General features: G+C 46.7%; 1 protein-coding gene across 2 annotated transcripts in view; it reads left to right on the forward strand.

The window, feature by feature from the left end:
* The window catches only part of CAMK1D (calcium/calmodulin dependent protein kinase ID), a 376,156-nt gene extending 356,668 nt beyond the window's left edge, over positions 1–19,488 (forward strand). Inside the window, exons 7-11 of one of the 2 annotated variants that reach the window (XM_063100454.1) lie at positions 11,454–11,566; positions 12,145–12,223; positions 16,576–16,663; positions 17,648–17,765; positions 19,370–19,488. In XM_063100454.1, the coding sequence (XP_062956524.1) occupies positions 11,454–11,566; positions 12,145–12,223; positions 16,576–16,663; positions 17,648–17,765; positions 19,370–19,488 (517 nt within the window). The remainder of the gene's footprint in view (positions 1–11,453; positions 11,567–12,144; positions 12,224–16,575; positions 16,664–17,647; positions 17,766–19,369) is intronic. The other variant, XM_063100455.1, reaches the window with a different exon arrangement.
* The last annotated feature ends 3,687 nt before the right edge of the window (positions 19,489–23,175 follow it).

Genomic DNA, 23,175 nt, shown 5'->3' on the forward strand with positions numbered 1-23,175 from the left:
ATTTGAGGGTCGTAGACCATGTATGGTATTTCCCATCTTTGCAGTGGTGTATCTGGCTGGAGAGATTAAAGGTTAATATGACTCAGCTATGGAGTTGAACAAATAGAGTTAAAATTCTGTTCTGTCCCTTAGGTATGAGCAAGTGGCCTAATCTCTCATGCCGGTATGACCTTACCTGGAAAATGAAGATTGAAAATCAACCTAATAAATATACATTAAATGAGACAATATCTGTAAGTTGCGTAGCCCAGTGCCTGGCACACAATAATTGTTCAATAGATGGTGGCTATTATTATGAACTTCTGTGACTCACCATAATTAGTTTCCCTACTGTGGAAAAGTAAATATTCCACTTGTCCTATTTAAATATGGCTGCACTACGAACTCTGAGGGGCAAGATCTGGGTCTGTCTTCTTCACTGCTAAAAGATCAGCATTTTGTACAACGCGATGCTCTATAAATATCTGTAGGATAGGATTGAAGTGACCTTTGTTTTTCTAGGTCAGACCCCTGCACAGATACCCAGGTCTGCCACTGACTGTGGCCTGAGACCATCTATTCATCTCTCTGGGATTCACTTTCCAGTCTCCTAAATGAGGGGTTGGAGCAGATATGACTTCTGGACCCTGGAATCAAAGTCTGTGAACTCTATGCCAGCCTCCCTGCTATGCAGAGCACTTCATCACACACGCTCTTTAGCTTCTGGTTTGAGGACTCAGGCTGGGAGCAGGGGGTACCACCTATGAGTTGTGTCATCAGATGGGTTGTTGCTGGTGGGGGAACTCCACAGCATGGAGCTCCATCCATGGAGGAAACAGTAGGGCACTGGACAGATGTGAGCTCAGAATATCTGTTGATGGTTTGCTGAGTTCATGCCACTCTGCCTTGAAGGATGTCACTTATAGTGATGCCATTGGCCAGCAGGAGGTTTCCCTGCAAAGATAACTGAAAAAGTATTACACCTGGGAAAATGTGGTTGAATTTTTCTTTTCCAGAGTAAACACCAATGTCAGGGTGTTCAACCCTGCTTAAGTTAACTTAAGTATGTGCTTTTGCTCGTGTGCAAGCATGCGTGCACACACACATGCAAACATAAATGTTTCCTGTAAATAATTTCTTGTTCACCAATATTCATTAAATTGTGTTGAGTGCTAGTGAAAGACACAAAAGAAATGCTCTGTATGACAGTCTCTGTCCTGCAGGAAGTCATAATTTTCATGGGAAGATAAACATTATAAGCATGAAAACAAGCCATGATCTTTTTAGATTTCTTGAGAGGAACCAAGAAAGAGATGGCACTTAAGCTGGATTGCAAAGGCTAGAGAATGTTTGGAGAAAGGGGTGGTGGTGGCCATCCCTGAAACATTGAAGCATTTAAGGCCTCATTCACTGCAGCAAACTTTTGCTGAGCACCTGCTGTGTACTGGGCTAGGTACTGGGATTGCAAAAACGAATGAGACACCAGTGCCACCTCTGGGGAGCTGAGAGTCTAATAGAGGAAATGATGGGATGTGGACAGATGGAAGCTAACACTTGTGCCATAATAGTGGTGCCCAGGAAGCTGGAAAAGCAAAAAGGAGGGGGCCTGCCTAGGAGGGTTGGTGAAAGGAGAGACATCACTGAATGAGGGCCACGCACACAGAGCTTTGGGGGTGAGCAGGTCAGTCCTGCTGCCAGGGGAGAAGAGCATCCCTGGCACAGAGAACAGGAAAGGAATATTCCCAATTGAGGATGAAATGCTGTGGATTCCTGTAACCAGTGCCCCATTAATTTTCCTGTTTATGTTTTGTATTTCCTGTTTATTTTGAAGTTTAGTGTTGAGTGTCTATCCACCCCCATTCATGCCGTGAGAGTAGGGACTCTGACCATCTCCTTCCATGCCTGGGACATAGGTGTTCCTCAGTCAGCTCTTGGTGACAGCCAAAGGATGGCCTGACTGGCAGTTTTTCATCTTCTGTCCCCAGTGGGACACCTGAGGGGCCTGTGCTCAGGGAAGGCAAGTGTGGTTCAGGAGAGAGGGCTGGGGCAGCGGCAGCCACAGGCCTGTGCCCACTCTGGGTCAGAAGGCAGGAAAGAGTGGCCAGCCAGTATCAGCAGAAACCTTAGAGGGAAAATCAGGAACATCCCCCCTGAAGAGGGACTGTTTTTGTTCATGCTAGGAGCTTGCTGGCAGCTGCAGGGAAATGCTAGCTGTTCTCTTACACAGCCATCTGGTCTATCCTAAATTTCCAGGGACCTTGAATTCTGGTACCCCATACACCTGCATACATGCTTGCATATGCCAAGAAAGTTTCTGAAAACTATTCAGAGGGTATTAATAACAAGAGTGGGAATGAGGGGCTGGGAGTGAACTTGTTTCTTTATACTTTTCTGCATTATTTGAATTTTTTAACTATAAGCATAAATTACCTTTATAATTAAAATAATAAAAATACCTGGGCCCTGCCCTGAGATTCAAATGCACTCAGGTAGGGAGGATGCAGAGAATCTGTAGTTTTACAAGCTTCGCAGGTGGCTCTGATGGGCACTAGCCTGAATTGCTGATGTAGGCACAGGTCATACCTCCTCCCTGGAGCCCTCTCTGATTGCTCCAGTTAGACCACTCATTCTCCCTGCAGCAGTTGTAGAGGGGAATTCACCCCACCTATGGGCCATGGCCACAGGACTCTCTCTTTGTGCAGGTCTTGTAGCCCAACAGGGCCTAACACAATGCTAAGGCTCCTCCTCCCCTTACAAGTGGCCTTCTCCAGAGCTCTATCCTTGGTCATTAACTCCAAGTCACCAACTTAACAGGTGATAATGTAGCGGGCCAGGGAGATTATGTAATGTGTGAGAAGCTGAGACATTTTTGTTCATGCTGGGGACTTGCAGGCACATGCAAAGAAACAGATGAACTAGCTGTTTTTGCACAGCCCTCTGGTCTATGCTGAACTTCCGGGGAATTTGAATATTGGTGCCCCATACGCCTACATACGTGCTTGTATATACCAAGATTGAGGGGACTTGCGGGGACGGTGGTGAACTTGCTAGATCAACACCTGTCTATGGTCAATCAGTCACATTTGTTTTAAATCACTGCTGGCTAAACAAAATATATCTGTTGGCCAGATTAGGCCTGTTGGGGGGCCTTTGGCAACACCTGGGCTGTGTCTACAGCATCGCACTGAGTGATCTGCTCTTTCTGGCTTTAATGCAAATGTGGATGGCTCTATCTCAGCACCCCTGGGGCCAGACCATGTCCCTGGCTTCAGGCCTCTCCCTCCAGCTGCCTGCTGGTCTGGCCGCCTTAACCCAGATCCTCACACATACCTGGTCCAGCTCACCCCAGTCTGAATGGACTGTTCACTGTATCCTCTGTGAGTAGTTGGCACCTTTAATTACAAAGAACAGGTTCTCTCCAGTTACCTTAAGCAAAAGGGGCTTGTTGCAGAGCTTCACATTGAATGAACTGAAGCCCCAGCACTGATACAGCCCAGCCTGGGCTCCTCTCCCAGCCTCACCTCTGAGCCGAGGCCTTCCCCTTCTGGCCTTTGCTCTTCCCTCTTCTCAGGCCTCTGTTAATCGTCAGACCTAGGCGCTATGCAGCATATTTACTAGAACCAGTTGCCACCGAGGCCAGGCTGCCTCACAGGCCACCCTGTGTTGGACCAGCCCCCTCCTCCAACTCTTTCCACCCACCCCCCACAGGCAAAGAACTGCCCGGAGCTGCTTCCCCGAAGGGGGCATTTTCCACTACAGGAAGCTGGGATTTCCAGCCCCTGTGGTTGACACATCCAGGCAGCCTGGGATCTGCTTCTTGTCCTGCACTCTTCACCACAGTGGACGGCAGTTGGAGTCATCCACGCTGGAGACCTGTGAGTCATCCTGGCTTTCAATGACTGCATCGCCACATGCCAAACCTGTCCATTTCTCTCTCAGACATACTCTGGAATCTGTCATCCACGCCTGGGCCCTCTGCCTCTCCTTCGCCTGTAGTGCAGCTGCTAACATGTCTTCCTGCCTCAAACCCAGCCCTCACAGCTGCAGAGCCAATGGCCCCTGTCACTCCTCTGCCTGCATCTCTTAGGGGCTTCCTATCACCTGCAGGATAGATGGCCTCCCTGGTGTGGGGAGCACAGCCCTGCACAGCCTGGCCACCATCCATCTCACCAGCCTCGACTCTCCTGTCTCGCCAACTTACATGTTAAACTGCAGCAGCTGCAGCAGCCGCAGCAGCAGCAAAGTGCTCTTCGGTTCTTGAATAGACTGTCTTGTATGCCTCTGTGCCCTTGTCCCTGCTTAGCCACGCCTGCCTGTAGCCCCATGTTTCTTCTGTAAAACATCTTCCTGTCCTGTGGGGCAAAGCACCAGCACCCACCGCCTCTACTCCCCACGAAGCAACTTGGGCTGGAGGAGCAGGCTCTATGCACCCATGACAGCCTCTGCACAGCTCTGTGGTTGTTACCGTCTGTGCCACTGTCATCTATATATGTGACACTCTCTCCCACTGGACTGAGCTCTGAAGGCAGGAAGTGATTCTCACTATCCTATCTCCAGTGTCAGACTCAGCACGTGGCACACAATAGGACCAAAATAAATAACCGACAAGTGAATGCTAGGTATACCTAAGGCACTGAGTAAATATGTGTATATTGGCTGATTAAACATGGAAACCTTGAAGTACTGTAAGATCCATGTGGAAATACTTTTTTAAAGTCACTGCCTAATAATGGCTGTCCTAACAAGTGTGAAGTGGCGTCTTATTGTGATTTTGATTTTCATTTCCCTAATCACCGAGCATTTTTTTCATATACATGTTGGCCATTTGTATGTTTTTTTGGAGAAAAAAAAAAAAGACAGTAATGTTGGCAAGGCTGTGGAGAAATTGGAACCCTTGCACACTGTTGGTGAGCACTGCTGGCTGCCATGGAAAACAGTATGGAGGTTCCTCAAAAAATTAAAAATGGAGCTACCATGTAACCCAGCAATTCCACTTCTGTATATTTATCCAAAAGAACTGAAATCAGGATCTCAAAAGAGATGTCTGCTCTCCCATGTTCATAGCAGCATCATTTATAGTAGCCAAGAGGCAGAAACAACCTAAATGTCTATTGACAGATGAGTGCACAAAGAAAAGATGGTGTGTACAGACAATGGAATACTATCCAGCCTTTTTTTTTTTATTGAATCAAAATTGTACATATTTTGGGGGTTCGACATTGAGATATGTTGATCAAATCAATATTACTAGCATATATATTGTTACAAATCATAATTATTCTTTATGCCTCTTGTCCAATCTCCCCCTTTCACTCCCCCTCCCCCCTCTAATTACCCTACCTTTCTTCTTTCCTTCTGAAAGAATAATGGTTACTCTGTTGATTTGTTGCCTAGATGATCTGTCCAATGCTGAGAGGTGTGATCAGGTCCCCCAATATTATCATAGAGCAGATGCTTCTTCTGTCACTCTGAAATGGGCTTTGTGGAGAGAGACATCCTCTTCTTTTCTTTATCTCTGCTGGTGACTCTCCTTGTGTCAATGTACTCCAGCGGTTGGTGGACCATGTGCATGGTGGTTGTGGCATCTAGCTGCTTTTGTGGCAGCCATGGTTATTGTGGTGGCTGTGATGGGCCACCCACAGGGAGGTGATGTTTTTGGCATGCTTCTTGGTGCTGGTGGTGTGCCTGGTTGTGGGGTGTGTCTGGTCCCTGGCTCCATGCCTTGGGTCCCCGGGTGGGCACCAAGGCACTGGTGCAGTGTGCCTGGGTGCGGGAGTGGAGTCTGGTTCCCTTCTCCATGCCTCGGGTCCCCAGGCAGGCCCCAAGGTGCTGGCGTGGTGTGTCTGGTTGTGGGAGCAGGGTCCACTGCTCAGCTCCATGCCCCAGGCCTCCGGGCGGGGCCACGAAGTGCTGGCAGTGTGCCTGATTGTGGGCTGGGGGTCCGGTCCCAGATCCATGCTTTGGGTCACTGGATGGGCCACAAAGCACTTATCCAGCCTTAAAAAGGAAGATTCTGTAGTGTATGACAACTTGGATGGACCTTGAGGTCATTGTGTGAAGTGAAATAAGCCAGCCACAAAAAGTCAAATAGTGCATGATTCCACTTAGATGAGGAATCTACAGTAGTCAGACTCATAGAATCAAAGAGTGGTATGGTGGTTGCTGGGGGCTGGGGGGAGGGGAAATGGGAGGTACTAGTCAAGGGACATACAGTTTCAGTTAAGCAAGGTGAATGTGTTCTAGAGATGTCCATACAACAGTGTACTGGTAGTCAGCAATATTGTACACTAAAATTGGCAAAGAGGGTAGATCACATGTGAAGTGTCCTTACCACAATAAAGTAAAATAAAATAATATAAATTCACTACCTGATGTCAGACGTGGCTGGTGCTTTCCCTGTCACCACTTCTGACACCAGCTCCCTGCTATCCTTTCTGAGTCTCTCTGATATTAAAAGTTATGAGATGTGCTATAGGTACGCATTGAAACAACAAACTCTACCACAAAACATGTACAATGAAGAAAAAATGGAAGTTAAAAAAATAAAAGCTCTTAGGAAAAACAGAACCTTAAATATATCATTCAAGGGGTCCCACAGACTTGCTAGCACCCAAGAGGCTGGGGTGAGTGATGGAGCTAAAGGCACACGAAGGGGTCAAGAGGAGGCCACTGATCATCTCTTGGACGTCCTTTCAGCAGACATCCATTTTCGTAGGGCTCCAGCTACATGGCCAAGGGCAAACAAGCAGGAAGAGCGTAGCTTGATGTAAGATAATGACTGTGGCCTCTCGATGGGAGCTTTTATGCTATTACAGCATTTTGGTTTCCAAGAAAAACCAGCTGTGCACTGCCGAATCAGTCAGCCCTGGTTGACCATTGCCAGTTTCACATTCATTTACATTAAAAGCCTTCTCCTTTATGGAATGTGCCCATGCCCAGGAGTGTCATTTTAGGTAAACCCAACCACACTGCATTCTCTCCAGAAAGGCCTGCATGCCAGGTTCTTCTGGAACGTTTGTCAATGATGTGGAGTGTTAAGTGGGAATTGTGAGGACTCCCTAGACTGCGGCAGGGGTGGGCTCTCCTGCATCCTAGGTCCTTGTCTCTGCTTCAGAGCCCAGACTGGGGCCCTCAACAGCCAGTGGGGGAGGCCTCTTCTTCAAGGGTGTGTTCATTCATTCGAGTACTTATCCAGCCTCTGCTGTGGGCAGGCCCTGGCCTGGGGACTGAGACATGATCCTGCCTTAGGACCCATCATGGTCAGCTCAGAGCTGTGCACAGTGTAGGAAGTGACATAGTGGAGCTCCGCCCACTGCAGTGGTAGCACCCCAGCTAGGCTTCACGGGTGTGCCAGAGTCAGGTGAAGGGGTGAGGGAAGGGCAGCCCAGGTCAAGTGCATACCTTTACCTTGGTCCAGAAACAAGAAGTATCCTGTGTGCAGGGAACAGCTTTAAGCATCTTAGCGTACAAGCCCCAGAGTGTGAGAGATGGGGTTGGAGAGGTGGGGTCCCATCACAGGGCTCAACTTCAGGTGAAGGGGCAGGTGGGGCAAACCGAATGAGCTGCAGAGAGAATCCAAAGTCAAGACTGAAGCAGAAGGTTCAATGCTCAAGTCTTCCTTCAGTGAATAAGGAAAATAGTTAAGCGCACAGGCCTGGCATGGGACAGAAAAGGCTGCAGTGCTGATGTCACTGCATGTTCCTTTCTTTGCCTTTCAAACGAGGGTTGTATGAGGACTGTATAAGAGGTGCGGTGTGAGGGAACCACAAGGAATAGCACCGTGACCCTGAGCTTTGCAGCAGCTGAGCTGTAAACACCCCTACACCCAGAGGATGAGGGGAGGGGAGGGAGAGGTTATTAGAATCAGAGAGAGAGGGAGAGGGTGTGAGTTCAGGAGTCTGCGCTGAGAGTTTGTGAGAGGGGGCCAGGGACACCCTGCCCTCAGTTTCCCCTTCCTTCAGTATCTCCACTGGGGTCCTTATTGGCTGAGACCTGCTGATGTCAGAGTTCAAACCTCCTTTGTCTGTCCTTATGGATCTGTCTTCTGGGCACAGCAGAGTGGAGAGAGGCTCTAGAGGGGCTGGTGAAAGATGCCTGGGGGACACTTACTCATGGGGTGTGAGGTTTAAGCGAGATAATGCAGGAAAACTCTTAGTGGAGCTCTTGACGCAACATGAGTGCTCTATCAAGGCTGAACTGTAGAAACAAACCGCCGTCTAGTAAGTAGTATGTTTGCATAAGCATGCCACAGGTGAGTAAAATGGTAAACTAAATAGCAACAGGAAAGATGGGAAGGTATGAGTTCTTCCTGGAAGATAGTCTTGAGGCTGGGATGGAGGCGATGAAGGGGGCTTGGAAGGTGGGTCTTCTTCAGTAGGTGTGACAGCCACTGGGCAGGGAAATTCAGGTGTTATTCTGCACCATAAACTTTAGGCCTAGAAAAAGTGGAAATGGTTTTATCTTCTTTGAGCACCCATGGTGATATAACTTGTACACTATTTAAAGGGTTTGATATTTCAAATAAGCCACACTTCAGGAGCACCAGTGAAGAATGCACAGATTACACACAAGTGCCAGCAGGCAGCCCTGTGACCATGGAAGCCCCACCTTCTGTATGTGAAGATAGCCCAATATAACAAAATATCATAAAAATAAAGTATAATAATATAATAATAACAAAATACAAAAATAACAGCCCAAAGTTCTTATTTCCCTTATTTGGCCACCTCCACACAAACCTGCTAATTGACTAGCTGGCCACAGAACTCCCCGTGCAATTTCTAGATCTGAGGAAGATTTTACAACTACTATTTACTCTTTTGTTCTTTTATAATCCTTATTTTAAAATTCTCTTTCTTAATTTTAACCTACTTAGAGTTAGATCTATTTCCTTTCCTTCTGTCCTCATTGTGGCCACGTAGACACAGTACTCTCTACATTAAAAAAAAAAAAAAAAAAACTAACACCAGAAGAGATTTGAACATAATTTAAGAATATTGGCAGATGTATAGATCTTTCTTGGAATTTTCTTAACTTTTTTTTTCTTGAAAAGAAAGACAAACCACAAGGTAAAAAACACTAGGTTGTTAATAAACAAAACCTCACATATCTAAAATTTAGGTTTTTTCCAAGACAAAGTAACATTTTCCTCTGCCTGCTTTATCTAATGTGCACATTGCATTTAGACCAAACCCTCATCATGGGAGAAATTTACAAATCCATCTTCCAGCTCCAAGGTTTCCTTGGGCAGGGGAGTATGTGCTTGGTGGTTTCAGAAGCACTGGCTCATGTTCATTTCTCCAAAAGCAGCATATCTTTAAAAATGAAAATTTCCAGGCACTTATCCTCTTAAACAACCTTGTGGGAAAAGATCATTCTGAATCTTATGGGCCTACCGGATGTCTTACAGCCTTTAAAAATATCATCAGCCATTTCCCTGAGCAGCGGCAGCTGGTGATAGGCCTCTCATAGCAGGAACAGCTGAAGAATGGCAGTACCAAGGCTGTGTTTCTAACCTTTATTAAATTCCTTATTTGCCAACAGCATGATCCCTTGCAGGCCTGCAGTCTATGGATTCCTATTCATTCGTTCTCATGAAACTGGTCTCTAGGCTGTCACTGAGTTTTGAACAACGTTGGACTATGTGGGGCAATTCAGGGCTCATCTGAGGGCAGAGCTCCCACAGTGGCTGCCATTCCCTGGATTGTCACATCCCAAAGTGAGTTCTGCTCCATTTGGCTCTGCACCTGGTTTTCCAGAATCAAGCGCTGCCTTCCCTTACTCTGTGGTCACTTAGAGCAGCAGCTTAGTCTCATCTCTTCCCAGCCATGCAGTCCAAACCAGGGCTTGCCACTGCCCCACGCATGTCCCCAGCATGTTCTAGGTCTTTTTCTAAGTGCTTTAGCTAATCAAACAGATTGGGAGAGGGGAGTCACAGAGTCACAGTATCTTAAAGCCTGAAAGAATATTAGGAATTTTCTAGTCTGGCACCCTGCATTTTCAGATAAGGATATTTTGGTCCAGAAAATATATCAGTGGCTCACTAATGGTAGCCAGAGTATTGGAACTGATAGCAGAGCTGGAATGAGAACCCACGATTTTATGGAATGAGTTGTAGTTGGTGTATTCAGTCATCATTTGTACTCCAGTTACGTTTAGCAGATGACGGGTGTTCACGCCAGAATTATAAGTTATTTGCACTAACATTCTAATATGACCTTTTAAAAATGAACTTTGAAATGGTTCAGTGGATGATGGGATTATGACATTACGTTGGTATGACTTTTGTCAACTCTTGCTGTTGGGAAAATAGAATAGTTTGGTCAGGACCCTCGCCTCGGGTCCAGTTGGGTGTGGTTCAGCATCCTTTGTAAGCAAATTGTGTGTGTGTGTGTGTGTGTGTGTGTGTGTGTGTGTGTGTGTGTGTGTGTGTGTGTGTGGAGTTAGTGCACATACGCGCCAGTGTACTTTAGTTTTGTAGCTGTTCTGTGTTCTGCAGGGGGGGAGGAGAGAGAGAGAAAGAGACAGAGGGAGAGAGAAAGAGAGAGACAAAAGAGAGAAAGAGAGAGGTAGAGAGGAGTTTTAGTGAAGCAGGCAGGCGGGTGTCGGCCTTGGGCGTCCGCCAGTGCAGCCATGCTTTTCCAAACCTACGGTTTCCAAGGACCTTGTGGCTGGTTACCTAGCTCATAGACCTGCATGAAGGGGTCTGGGGACCCAGCCTGGCGTGTGAGGGGTCAGGGGACCTAACCTGGCATGTGAAGGGTTTGTGACCCAGTCTGTGAATGGGCTTGAGGGGTCTGGGAGCTCCAGACCCAGCCCTAGCTCAACAATTGGCGCAGTCGGTGCAGGATTACCGGCATGTAAAAGAGCCCGACAACTAGTGTGGTTGCCTAGCTTTATACCTGCTGATACTTACTGCATGTTCATGGGCAAAACTGTAACTTTCCAAATACCCATGCTGGTTATGTGCTGGTTAGGGCAACTTGCGGCAACTTGGTCCTCAAGATTGTACAATTTCGTTTTCTTCCCATGATTTCTTAAATAAAATAAACCTGGAAGGGTCCTGAAATGTATATTAAACATATGTTTTGTTTGTTCTTTTACCAACCCATCATCTAGGGACAATATTACAAACAATAAAACCTATAACATTTATGCACACAAGGCTATCTGGTAGGTTTTTGGGTGTGTGGGACTCTGTGGTTAATGTACAAAGAGTTAAGGTGGTCTTTATATGTATTTACCTTCTATCATTACCTGAGTTAACTTTTTTTGCTATTGATTAAGTCATGACTTTACTCCTGTGCCACCTATGCCGGTGGAATGTGTGGTTTCTTTACTGAGATTATATGTGCAGCACACACAGTGCAGGTTTCCATAACTCAGTCGATCATGTCTCCTCTTTCCAGGCAGAGTATAAAACCACCACACTGCACATGCAGACCTTTAAGGTCTTACGCTATCTTGTCTTCCAGGCTCTGTGGGTACCCTCCTTTTTATGATGAAAATGACTCCAAGCTCTTTGAACAGATCCTCAAGGCAGAATACGAGTTTGACTCCCCCTACTGGGATGACATCTCCGACTCGGGTAGGTCTCCCACTTGCAGCTCCCAGTGGGCGGCCCCTGGACACTTATACTCAGACCACCTGATCCTGACAACCCTCCCCCTCCCCCCCAGGAGGGTTCAGACAATCCTGAGGCTCCTTAGTCCATCTCTCCCAGTTCTGGAGGATGGAAGTCTACAATCAAGGCTTAGCAGGTGCTTAGTGGGTTTAGTTGAATCAGTGATGTCTCACACAAGGAAAGGGTATCACAAAAACAGCTCTCTCAGGCTCTGGTGAACTGAAGAGAGGCACAAGATTATGAAGACATTTTCTCTCTTATCTGAACCAAAGTATCACTAGTAGCCAGAGAGAAGGGACTTGGCACTGGGAAGTGAGGGTGCCAGGCCCTGCTCTGTGGCTTCCTCTTTTGGAGTGCCAAGCCATGGCTCTCCTTTTCCCCCAGTGCTAATGCCTATTGTGGACAAGGTGCGGGAGGGTTCATGTAGGGCTGGTCTCATATGTTTCCTGCTATACACAGTACTCCCAAAGATCTGGTGGTATCATATTGTCACATCTCAAGCCATAGAGTGATTCTTTCCCTTGTGCCTTCATTTTGAACAGCCAAAGACTTCATTCGGAATCTGATGGAGAAAGACCCAAATAAAAGATACACCTGTGAGCAGGCAGCTCGGCACCCATGGTAAGAAAAGCCACCCACCGTGAACCCTTTCATCCCAGGCCTCACAGGCTAAACTCTTTGTTGGCTGTTGTCAAACTCTTTTGTCCCCTCAGGACACAGTCTTCTGGATGCACTTGTGAGGAGTTAAGTGTACAAAAGAGAGCTGTTGCTTTTTCTCTTTACAGAAAGTTTTTAAGGATCATTTTTATCAAAATTGCCAAATGAGGTGTTAAGATTGGAATTTTATTCTGTGCGTTTATTACTTAGCAGTTAAATGACTTGAAGTTATATACTTTTTTCTTTTTAAGAAAAATTACCGTTTCTCCCACTCTAGAGAGACTAATTGACAGTTTATGGCATTCTGTGTGACATTTTCAGCTGTGTGCTTCAGGCCACCTTGTTTCTGTGGCACTTGCTAAGTTAGAACACAGCTTCATTGTCAACTAGCTATGACTTTGGGTTTATGCCACTTTTCTGAGTCTCAAATTTCTCATTGGCAAAACAAGAATAACAATACCTGATTTACAGGGTTGACCTAAGAAATGATGGAGCTAATGCATGTACAGGGTTTAGCACAATGTCTGGTACATAGTAAATGCTCATTTAATTGTAGCTATTATTATTAAAGCACCATTAGCATCTATTTTGAAACAAATGCCAAGAGTAGTAAAATATCCAAGATAATGAAAATAAATGGACAGAACCTTGAGTTCGAGAGAAATCCCCCCTAAGAAGCCTCTAGAAAACTGTCCCCCTCTTCAGTCCACTATCTTCTGTGGCATTTCCTCCAGGGTCTCACATGTTGGTTAACCTCCTAAAGGGGATCTCTCTAAAGGTGGGTGCTGACCTAGTTTCACGGTATTTTAATTTATAACAGCTGTCATTTATTGAGTCTCTATTATGTTCCAGGCATTGTGCTAATTGCTTTAAAGTATTATCTCCTTTTTAATTTATAATAACCCTGCAAGGTTGGTTTTGTCTTCATTTCAGAGATAAAGAAATAGAAAGATAAAGTAACTTGGCCAGGACTACCCAGCAAGCTAATGGCCAAGCCAGGATTCCAGGCAGAACTGTCTGGTTCCAAAATGAATGTTCCTCACTACCATGCTGAAAGAAGAAAAAGAGAAAGAAGGAAAGAGTTTGGGGGAAAGGAAAGAGTTTTCTGAACTAGATAGTTCTGATTGTATGTCATCTTGATATTTTTTAATGTCACTTTGGACAATGGGTCAAAGCATGTGATGGTAAAGGCAGTAAAGGTTTTCTTTCTTTATGAACAATAGACCTTTAAAGATGTAAGACTTCTGAGATTACTGTACCATATAGAGGAGGAAAATGACCTCAAACAGAAGGGAAGTGACCTGCCTCCTAGTGCTTGTTCACTAGTCCAGCCTGGCTCTGTAGAAGGCAGGAAGGTGGCCAGTTAAAACCTGGTCTCTCCTTCAGCAAACGCTTTTGAAAAATCAAAGAGAGAGGTGGGTTTTACTGAAGGGGCTGGGAGGGGGCAGAGTGGGCTCAGGGGAATGTGATAGCCACGCCAAGCCTTGCACCGTGAGAAGACTTCCACCAACCAGGAGGGAGGGGATTCCAAGCAGGGTAGGCAGCCTGGGCCATGGCAGGAGGGCTTAAAACTGCGTTTATTTTCCAGACCAGGAAGTTACAGGAAGAGAACATAGGTGGGGTTATAGTTTAACAATACAGGCTGGTAACTTTCAGTGAAACAAGTCAGATGACATTCCATTAGACAATTAAGTGTTCCTATCAATAAAGGCTTGATCTTAGCAAGCATTCCTTCTCCCTCTAGAAATTTCCAGTATCTTTACATTTCAGTCAGTAACTAGTCTGTCCTTGAGCCAGCAACCTTACTGTGCCACAAATCTTTATCTTACACCAGAGATTTTATAGCCTGAGGAAAATTTCCAGTCCTCTGCGAGGTCAATATTTGAAATTGTAAGGCTTTGGAAAACCAGGCCCTGGTGAAGTACATTTGCTTTGTAGTATATTCCCCATCCAAGCCTCTGTGCCTTCAGTTTTGCTGATGAATAATGATGGAGTTAGTGACACTGAGCAGCCAGGTGGCACGTGTCATCAGTGTAAACTTCCTAGCCTATTGTGAGCAGCAGTTTTTGTGGTGGCCCACTTCAGGATGGCTGTTGTGCTGTTGTGGCTGAGGTGGCTGCACTCCCCCCAGCACCCCAGAAGACTGCGTGACAGGGGCCTCAGGGCCACCTTCTGCCCAGCTTCACTCCTACCCAAAGGCAGCACCTCCTAGGACTGTGGGACGTGAGCACAAAGCATTCCTAAGTTCATTGCAAGTTTGCATTTTCCTTACATGTGGGCCACGTGAACCCACAAAAACGGCGTGGGAAGAAGAGTGGAGGCCTCAGGCCCAGGCTTGGAGCGCGTGATGCCGCCCCTGCTGCCAGGCAGGTAGAAGCTGTGTCCTAGGCCTCCCGGCCTGTTTGGTTTGGAGCCCGGCTCTGCCCTGCAGCAGTGCTCAGCCCCAGGAATTCCATACTTCCTACCACTTTGGCTCTGTCATTTCCAAGAAAATGCTGGCCACAGACAAGTTGGAACCAGCATCCTTCTCTGAGGACGTAGCTTTTAAAAACGGTCCAGAAGGAAACATTCCCATGGGTTCTATAGGAGAAAAAGTTAAATAAAGATGTCTACAGCTCCCCTAACCTCTCCGTTTCTTGGTTTCAGATGTATTTGCCACTCTAATATCCTATTTCTGTTTGACTGATGTGCGTCTGGGGAAAGGGGGCAGTAGATAGCTGTTGGAAATGGAAACATGGTTCACTTCAGTTACTTTGTTTTTCCTCACTGCTTTAAAACCTTTATTTTTTGTTGTGAAGTTTAGCATAGAAAAGTGCACAGAACAAGAATGTACAGGCCAATGATTTATCATAAAGTGAACACCTGTAAAACACCACCCAAACTGAAAAAATAGAACATTCCCAGCACACTCCAGTTACTTTCTGAGTGACCTCTTGGCTATGTGTTTTCCTGCTGGGAAAAGAGAGGCGTATATTTAGGGGGGAAGTTGCTTTTAGCTAGGAATATCAGACTGGAGTCTAAACTTAGGCCAGCCTGGCACAGACTGAATGTCTAGTCCATCACTTGTGTTTGCAATTCTAATGTGAAAGAAAGGCTGGTGGTTGACTTCTTGTGTGAATAAGCCCTGAGCTTGTTCCTTTCTTTTTCCAAAGCAGTTGAAAGTGGCAGTCTGTGGCTTCTGGGCTGTTCTGTGTCCAAGGCAGTCTGGGTGTGGGAGCTGAAACATTTCTTCACTTACCGATTACCTTCCATCCAAGAAGGATGGTCCATGACTCTGGCATCTGCCCCTGAACATTTCCAAGATTTGATAAACTCGTAGGCATCAGATGCCACCCTAGAATTTACTAGTTTGGTGCTAGAGGAAAGGCAAGGTGGAACGTTCAAAGCCCAGGAAAGACTGAGAGCAGAACACAGCCTCCTCTGAACTAGGGACGGTCAAAGGGTTGAAGGTGGAGGGGGACGATGTGGCGGTCAAGAGGGGGCTATGAGTGGCCTCCAGGTAATTTGTAAGACTGGAGATTGTGAGCTGAGAGAAGGGGAAGACACAAGACCAAAAGCAGAGACAGCAGAGAGCAGAGAGAGGAAAGAGTAGAGGAGGGGGACTTGATGGAGAGGAGGTGCTCAGCAAACCTACATTCCTCCCTGCTAGTATGAGAAGGCTCCAGAACAAGCAAGAATGAAATAACAGATTGCCCAGGACAACCAAAGACCCAGTTGAATGTAGAGTAGATGTGGTCCTTGCAGTTCTGAGAACTTCCTAGGAAATGCAGGGATAGAGGATGCACCCAGTGGGATTTAGCTAAGCTGGGAATCATGCCCCCGAGCACAGAGAGGGCAAGGGGTGTGAGCTGGCCCCCAGAGCAGAGGTCCTGCGGAGGCAGAGAGGAGGGTCGCAGGTATGAGGAAGCCAAAGCAAGGCTGGGCAGGGGTCTGGTGTTGAGACCAGCCGGGGAGCAAGCATGAGATCGCAGAGGGGAAGCCTTGCAGGTCAGAAGATGGTGTGGCGGGAGAAGGATGGGAAACCGAATTCCAGTTGTGTTGTTATTGTGGATTCTAATGTTGCAGGAATTGAGGTCAAAAAAGGGAAAAACTGAGAGCCAGGTAGTGAGGTTGACCAGGAGGGTATTGGTGCGTCCTGGGGAGGGTGCAGAGCACAGAAGGTGGGATACGACTTGGGGGCATGGTGGTGACATGTGGGCTCAGAGAAGAGCCAGAGGGTGACCTAAGCAGTGTGGAAGGATGGTGGCAAGCAGTTTGGGGCCTGCTGTCAGAGCCCCAGAAACCCTTCTGAAGAAGCATCTCTGCCCCTGTTTCAGGATCGCTGGTGACACAGCCCTTAACAAAAACATCCACGAGTCCGTCAGCGCCCAGATCCGGAAGAACTTCGCAAAAAGCAAATGGAGAGTAAGTCCTGAGTTTATTAAATACCCTGTGAATGTAACCGCGCTCATGAAACTCACCTACAGTCTGCACATTTCTCATTTCTAAAGGTTACCGTCACCTGAGTTTGGACAAAAATCCCCAGCACCTTACCCAAACAATTTTTACTAATTTTAATGGAAAGTGATTAAGATTTGGAGGGTGTATCATGGTGTAAGAGGGATCAAGTGTGTGACTAAACACCTCCCCTCCATGATGCAAAAGTAGCAATGGTGCAGAGTAAGAGCAAAGATGTCTTACTCTGTTGCTGTTTCTCCAGCTACATAATCCCCTTCGTCTTTCTTCACTTTGCTAGAACTTTGAACAGTTGGCTTTTATTAAAGTAACATGGAAGTGGAAGAAAACAGGAAATCTGAATTGAACCTATTAATATTTTCTGGCAAAAATTTGATGGATTTAAACCATAGAGGTTTCTTGATCATCTTCTGATTACCTAACCTCTGTGTTCTGATCAGCATGGGTAATTAAGAGCTGGCCATTTCACCATGGAACACCAGTGAGAAACTGTCCAGAAACAGAATTAATCCCACTGACCTACTTTATTCAGAGGAAATGATATTATTGAGGACAAAAGTACTGGTAACAGGAAAATAAAAACTATTTTAAAACCCACATTTTAAGGTATTATAATATCATAATATGCCTTTTATTCTAAAAGTCACTTCTTGTAAATTATGGAGAGAATTGTTTTGCATTTATTTTATATATTTATGATGTCAGAAGAAAACTATTTTAGTCTCTAAAATATATTTTGATGCAGAGGGGGTTTAAGTAAATAAGTATACTTTTAGAAGAAGGGGCAATACAGCTTTTCTTTCTAGAGTATCATGAGAAAGTTTTAAGAAGTTTGAAATGCTTAGGGTACCAGGATAAATAATAGGACACAGTTGGAGTCTTCTCTAATTAGCTGGAATATTTTGTCTGCTTTTTTCCTTTCTTAAATTTCAGCAAGCATTCAATGCCACAGCTGTCGTGAGACATATGAGAAGACTACATCTTGGCAGCAGCCTGGACAGTTCAAATGCAAGTGTTTCAAGCAGCCTCAGTTTGGCAAGCCAAAAAGATTGTGCGTATGTAGCAAAAACAGAATTCTTTAGCTGACATTTAAGACGAGTTGGGGTGGAGAGAAGGGAATGGTCATTTGCTGAGTACCTACTGTTTGCCGGGCACCTTCAGTACTTAATCTTGTTTAATGCTCACTACAACCCTAGGACATTATTTTTTTTTAATAATTTTAAAATGTAATCATTTAATACTCAGCCAACCCTAGGTATTATTATTTCCATTTACAGATGAGAACTCTGTGGCTCAAGTTCCACACCTCCATGACTGTCTGGATTAAGGCCCAGGCACATTCTGATCCATCTCCTTCCCCTCTGATTTGCTCCTTATTGAGCAGTCGCTCTAAGGTGTGAGGGAGGGGTGGCCGAGACTCACGACAGACTGATCTCACTGACTTCTCATCTACGTTTTTTGATGAGGGTGATGATGATCTGAGCTCATTTATATGCAGTGCATAGTAGTCATATTTCATTATCCTTCATATCTACAGGGAATATTTTATCACTGAGGGCCCACTTACACTCCTCTTACTTCTCTTTCCCGCTCCCCCATCTATATTTATCTTAATCTCATGTTAGGCCATTCTGGCAGCTCCTCTCCATGTCAGAGCAGTTGCCTTGATTGGCCCTCGTCTCCCTAACCACTGAGCAGGCTATCAGCTTGGTTTTGCCCTAGGCCTCACAATCCTTCCCACTGGGCTCAGAAAAGGGTTTCCTTCCTCTCTGGAATCATCCCATCTCATTCGTGAATGTCCAGCCCTTAAATTTTCCCAAAAAGTCTCCACAAGCTTCCCCTGTCCCAGCTGCATACCACTGTAGACCCCCATTCACATTCCAACGCAGAGCCTTTCCACCTTCTGCTCAAAGGGACCCCCACAGCTGATCGTCTTTGACGAGTCATACAATGGCTTTGACAGCAAAGCCCATCTTAAGGATTTATTTCATGGGTCTCCCTGTGTCCAAGTGTGCAAAGTTCACTGGGGTCACGCTGGAGCTAAACGGCCACTGGTGCCTTCCATGTTAGGCCTCTCGTCACCAACATATCCACCTGGGGAAAGTTTAGTGTAACCCATGAGGAGTTTTCTAGGCCAAGGGGCTGCTGAGTTCACATAGGAACAGGTGAACATCCTTATTTCAATGTGCTCTGTGTCACAAAATGCTTCTTAGTCCAGAGTACAGACATCAAGCAGGGTGTCAGAAGGGGTATCAGATTCTGTCTTCATTCTTAAAATACATACTGCACAATGAACAATCCTTGTAAGAAATGACCAATTCTTATAATGACAGTATGTATTCAGCACTTAGCCCAGTGCCTAGTACACAGTAAGTTCTCAGTAAATGGAACTGATCATATCATGGTGGCTAAACCATATCATTCTCAAATACAAAGTAGTTACATTTGTAATGGAAAAAGGAGAGGAGAGTGGGTGTAAAGGCAAAGTATTTTGAACACAATGTAAAGTTTTCCTGTGGGTAGGTAAACATGTAGAGTCAAGTGCGTGAGAGCTTGGCCCCCACAAACCCAGCCTGCGTGACACCCTTGCAGTGGGAAGGGGAGCGAGCATCTGCCTCTGAAGCTCTGAACCACGTGTCCGCTGTTCCCCTGTAGGCCTGGCACCTTCCACGCCCTGTAGTTTCATGTCCTCTTCATCAGGGGTCTCAGGAGTCGGAGCCGAGCGGAGACCCAGGCCCACCACTGTGACGACAGTGCACACTGGAAGCAAGTGACTGGCTCTGGAGATGGGGCCCAGGGAAGGGGCCAGGGAAGGGGTGCCCCGGGCTACCAGTGCCGTGAGCCACGCCAGCGAGACCCCACCTTGCATGGTGCACCTTCCTGCATAGGACTGGAAGACCGAAGTTTTTTTATGGCCATATTTTATACTGCAATTCTGAAGTGTTCATTTCTCATAAACTGTACTGACTCAAGGGGAGCGGATTTAACAGGATCTGGTGCTGTACATAGGAATCTTGCGAAGCTCTGATGAACGGACCTACTTACCCCTCTCCCCAACCCCGTCCTTTCCACTCTCCTCAGTACAGGTAACTGTCTATGGTGTATTTTTTCATTAATGACAAAAAAAAAAAGGGTTTCAACTGGATTATTTAAATATTGGTAAATATTGTGCATTAGGGTTTTTTTTTTCCTTTTAAAAAGTATGTCCTTCCAACTCTCTCAGTTACATGATATATCTTTTACTCTTCAATAGCAGTTTTATGTTAACCTTTAAGAGATTTTTTTTTCCTCCAAGGGGAATTTAAAGGTGTTTTTTAAAAATTCTAATAAGAGGATTGAGAAGCTGTCTCCAAGGCTAAGAGTGCGCTTTCTTCTCTTCCTTGTCTTGTCTCCCCTGCCTCGGGAGGGGTGACCCTCTAACAAGACCCCTCAGCAGTGTGCAGGGCTGTCTTCTCTCCAGGGGGCCTTAGGAGGGGACCAGCAGAAAACCCTTCCTAGCAGCTCCACCAGCAAACTGCACACCAGCCGGAGACCCCTGGACCCTCTTGCCATCAGCAGTCAGAAATACAGCAGCCTGCTCCCCCCAGACCCAAGGCTAACCTTCACAGGCTATACTTGCCATGAGCGAGACACCCACAAGGATTTAGGAGCCCCTCTTTACAGAAGGAACAAGCTGCCACATCGTTGTTCCGAGGGACCCCCACACAGCCATCCTCTCCCACGAGGGGGAATGGATGAAAGCTCTGATCTCAGCTATGCAGTTTTAAAATTAACCTCTCTCTCTCTTTCTCTCTCTTTCTCTCTGGGTTTTTTAAAAAGTGTTTCTAATCTTACATTTAAAATGGCCTCCAACACACACAAGTTGTTTCTCTACATTTTTACCCTATTCTCATGGGAATGTTATCCGAGGAAAGGGGAAGGAAATGACCTCAGAAAAGAAACTACTTATCTGGAGTGGTAAGGAGAGGGGACCTGCCAAGCTAGCAGGACACTGGCCACCGCTGAATGGCCAGAGACCTCCCCAGCCAGGCCCAGCTGGTGTCTGAAGCTATCCCTCTGCTCTGGGGAGTCTGAAATCAAAGGTCTATGGTGGTGGGTCACCAAGCGCCCCAGGTTGCGTGGGACTGAAGGATTTCCCAGAATGTGGGATTTTTAGTGCTAAAATAGGACTGTTCCAGAAACAGCAGGCCAGGCCATTCACCCGCATCATGGCTAGGTGTGAGGGAGAGAGCAAGCACAGGGTGCCACCAGGGCAGACCACTTTGCAAGGAGGTTTCCAGGAAGGTGTCCCAGAGAGCCAGGCAGGTGGCCCCCAGTGCCATCTTTGCAAACGCCCTCCCTCGGCCCTCAGGCCCCCCAACACTGAGTCTGAATTCCACACAATCAGCTTCGAACCCACCCAGGGTGCCAGCAGGTCTGCCTGATAGTCCAACCACTTTCCTGGCTGTTGTCCTTCTGCCCTTGTCTTGTAGTGGGCTAGTCGCAGAAGGGCCTGTTGGTCAAGCCATTTTGTGACTTCCACACCTTTGCCTATGCTGGGCCTAATGTTTAGTGATGCCCTTGGCCCTCCCTGGCATGCACATGCACATGTGCACACATGTACACACACACTCACGCCCACTTGCACACATACACGCACGCACGCGCAGACACACACCCACATGCAAACACACACACAGTGTTACTGGGCTTGGTAGCTCCATCCTGCCTCCCTAAGTATGCCACCAAGGCTTGCGTTATTTCCTATTGTTTTAGGAAGAGGAGAAAATAAATAACCATATGAAAGAGTCTTTGCTCTTTTGAGTGAGCCTTCGAGGTGAAAGGATTGAGGTTCTCTTTCAGCTGCACTTGGTACTGTTTGTTTTATTACAAAACAGGAATAGAACCCAGAGTGCACCTTTTGTTAAGACCTGACAAATGGGGTGGCAACATCCTAGGACCCTCCCCGATGTCAAATCCCCGCACTAGTAGCTGAGCGTTTTGTACGTGTGCGTGGTGTACTTGGCCGAGGCTAAGGATGGACACACAAACACCATCACAGGCTTCTTTCCTAACCCCAAACCCCCATTTGGTCTCTTCACCTCAGAGCAAGTGGATTTTTTTTTTTCATTTAAATATGAAGTTTTGAACTAGTGTTCTGGAATGGCTTTTCCCTCTGCTGCCTATCTATCCCTCCCTGGCTTTCCCGATCTTCATCTCGTAAATGAGGCAGTAAGAGAAGCCATCATGCATCTGGAACAGTGAGAGGGCACCACGCTCAGCACTGCCAGGCCATCAGCTCCTCGCCCTTGAGCAGGGTACCCTGGAGTCTGGGCTGCTCGCTGCTTCTCTGAAGTCCCGCTCTCCAGCGGGCACTCGGGTCTGGAGCCTCAGAGCTGAGGGGCAGGGCGTAACTAGGTGAAGTGCACGTGACCATGAAAGCCCTTGAGGAAGTGGGAGGCTGCCCAGGGAGACAGCCAGCCACTCGGGGGCTGCTCGTGGCTTTTGTGGTAGGCAGTGGCTGGTTTTTATCATCTCCTGACCCTGATTTCAGAGGAGACTAGAAAAGATAATCTCCCCCTTTATATCTCCTTTTAAAATAAAACTGTGCAGAAACGATGCCCCCCTCCAAAAAAAGCAGGTGCAGCCTTAGTGTTCTTGAACGTGGTCACATTCCAATCACTTCTAACTTTGACAACAAAGAGCAGCCTCCCCCTGCACAGGAGCTCATGACCTTGGAGAGGGTCCCACTCTCCAACTAGTTCTGAGCATAGTGTCCAGGGAACTTGGCAGTCAGGCTTAGGGCAAGAGAAGATGCCCAGGGCTGGACAGGCAGATTGGGCTCTTAAAAACATGAGCAATCTGATAAAAAGGAATTTGGCATTGTGAGCCTCAGCCTCAGTTTATCTCATCTTGTTCATTTGTCCACCTTGAGGCCCAGCGTGTCCTGGATCGATTGTGGGTGGGAGAGGGGGACTCCCCTTTAGAGCAAAGGCCAAGAACACCAGAGAGAGGGGAGGGAACCCAGATAATCCCCTTTTGAGAATGGGTTGACCCTCTCTATCGTGGAATGACAGCTTAAACCCGATTAACTCACTGGAGTTTGATGTTTTATGAGCAATTTTAAACAGAATGAAAAGACCATATCCCAGTGGAGGTGGACTCAGTATTTTAAAGCTTTGGGCACCATGGCCCCTCAGGCCACCCAGAGCCTCAGGCAGAATTGATTCATTGTACTGGGGAGCCATGCTGGGACTGCTGCTGCCGGCTGAAGACAGGAGAACGAGGTCCTCTGTGCTTCAGCCAGCAACACTCCCACAAGAGCACTGCTGGGGTTCTTCTGGACAAGAGGAAGGCAGGCAAGGGCCAGCAAAGGGCAGCCCCTCCCATTTCTCACACACAGAAATGAGCTGTACTCTTTTGCAGATTTGCACAATCACTTCTGGCAAATGAAATGAAGGTCCTCTGACTTAACAAGTGCA

The sequence above is a fragment of the Cynocephalus volans genome, chromosome 6 (assembly GCF_027409185.1).
Source record: "Cynocephalus volans isolate mCynVol1 chromosome 6, mCynVol1.pri, whole genome shotgun sequence".
NCBI classification, from domain to species: Eukaryota; Metazoa; Chordata; class Mammalia; order Dermoptera; family Cynocephalidae; genus Cynocephalus; species Cynocephalus volans.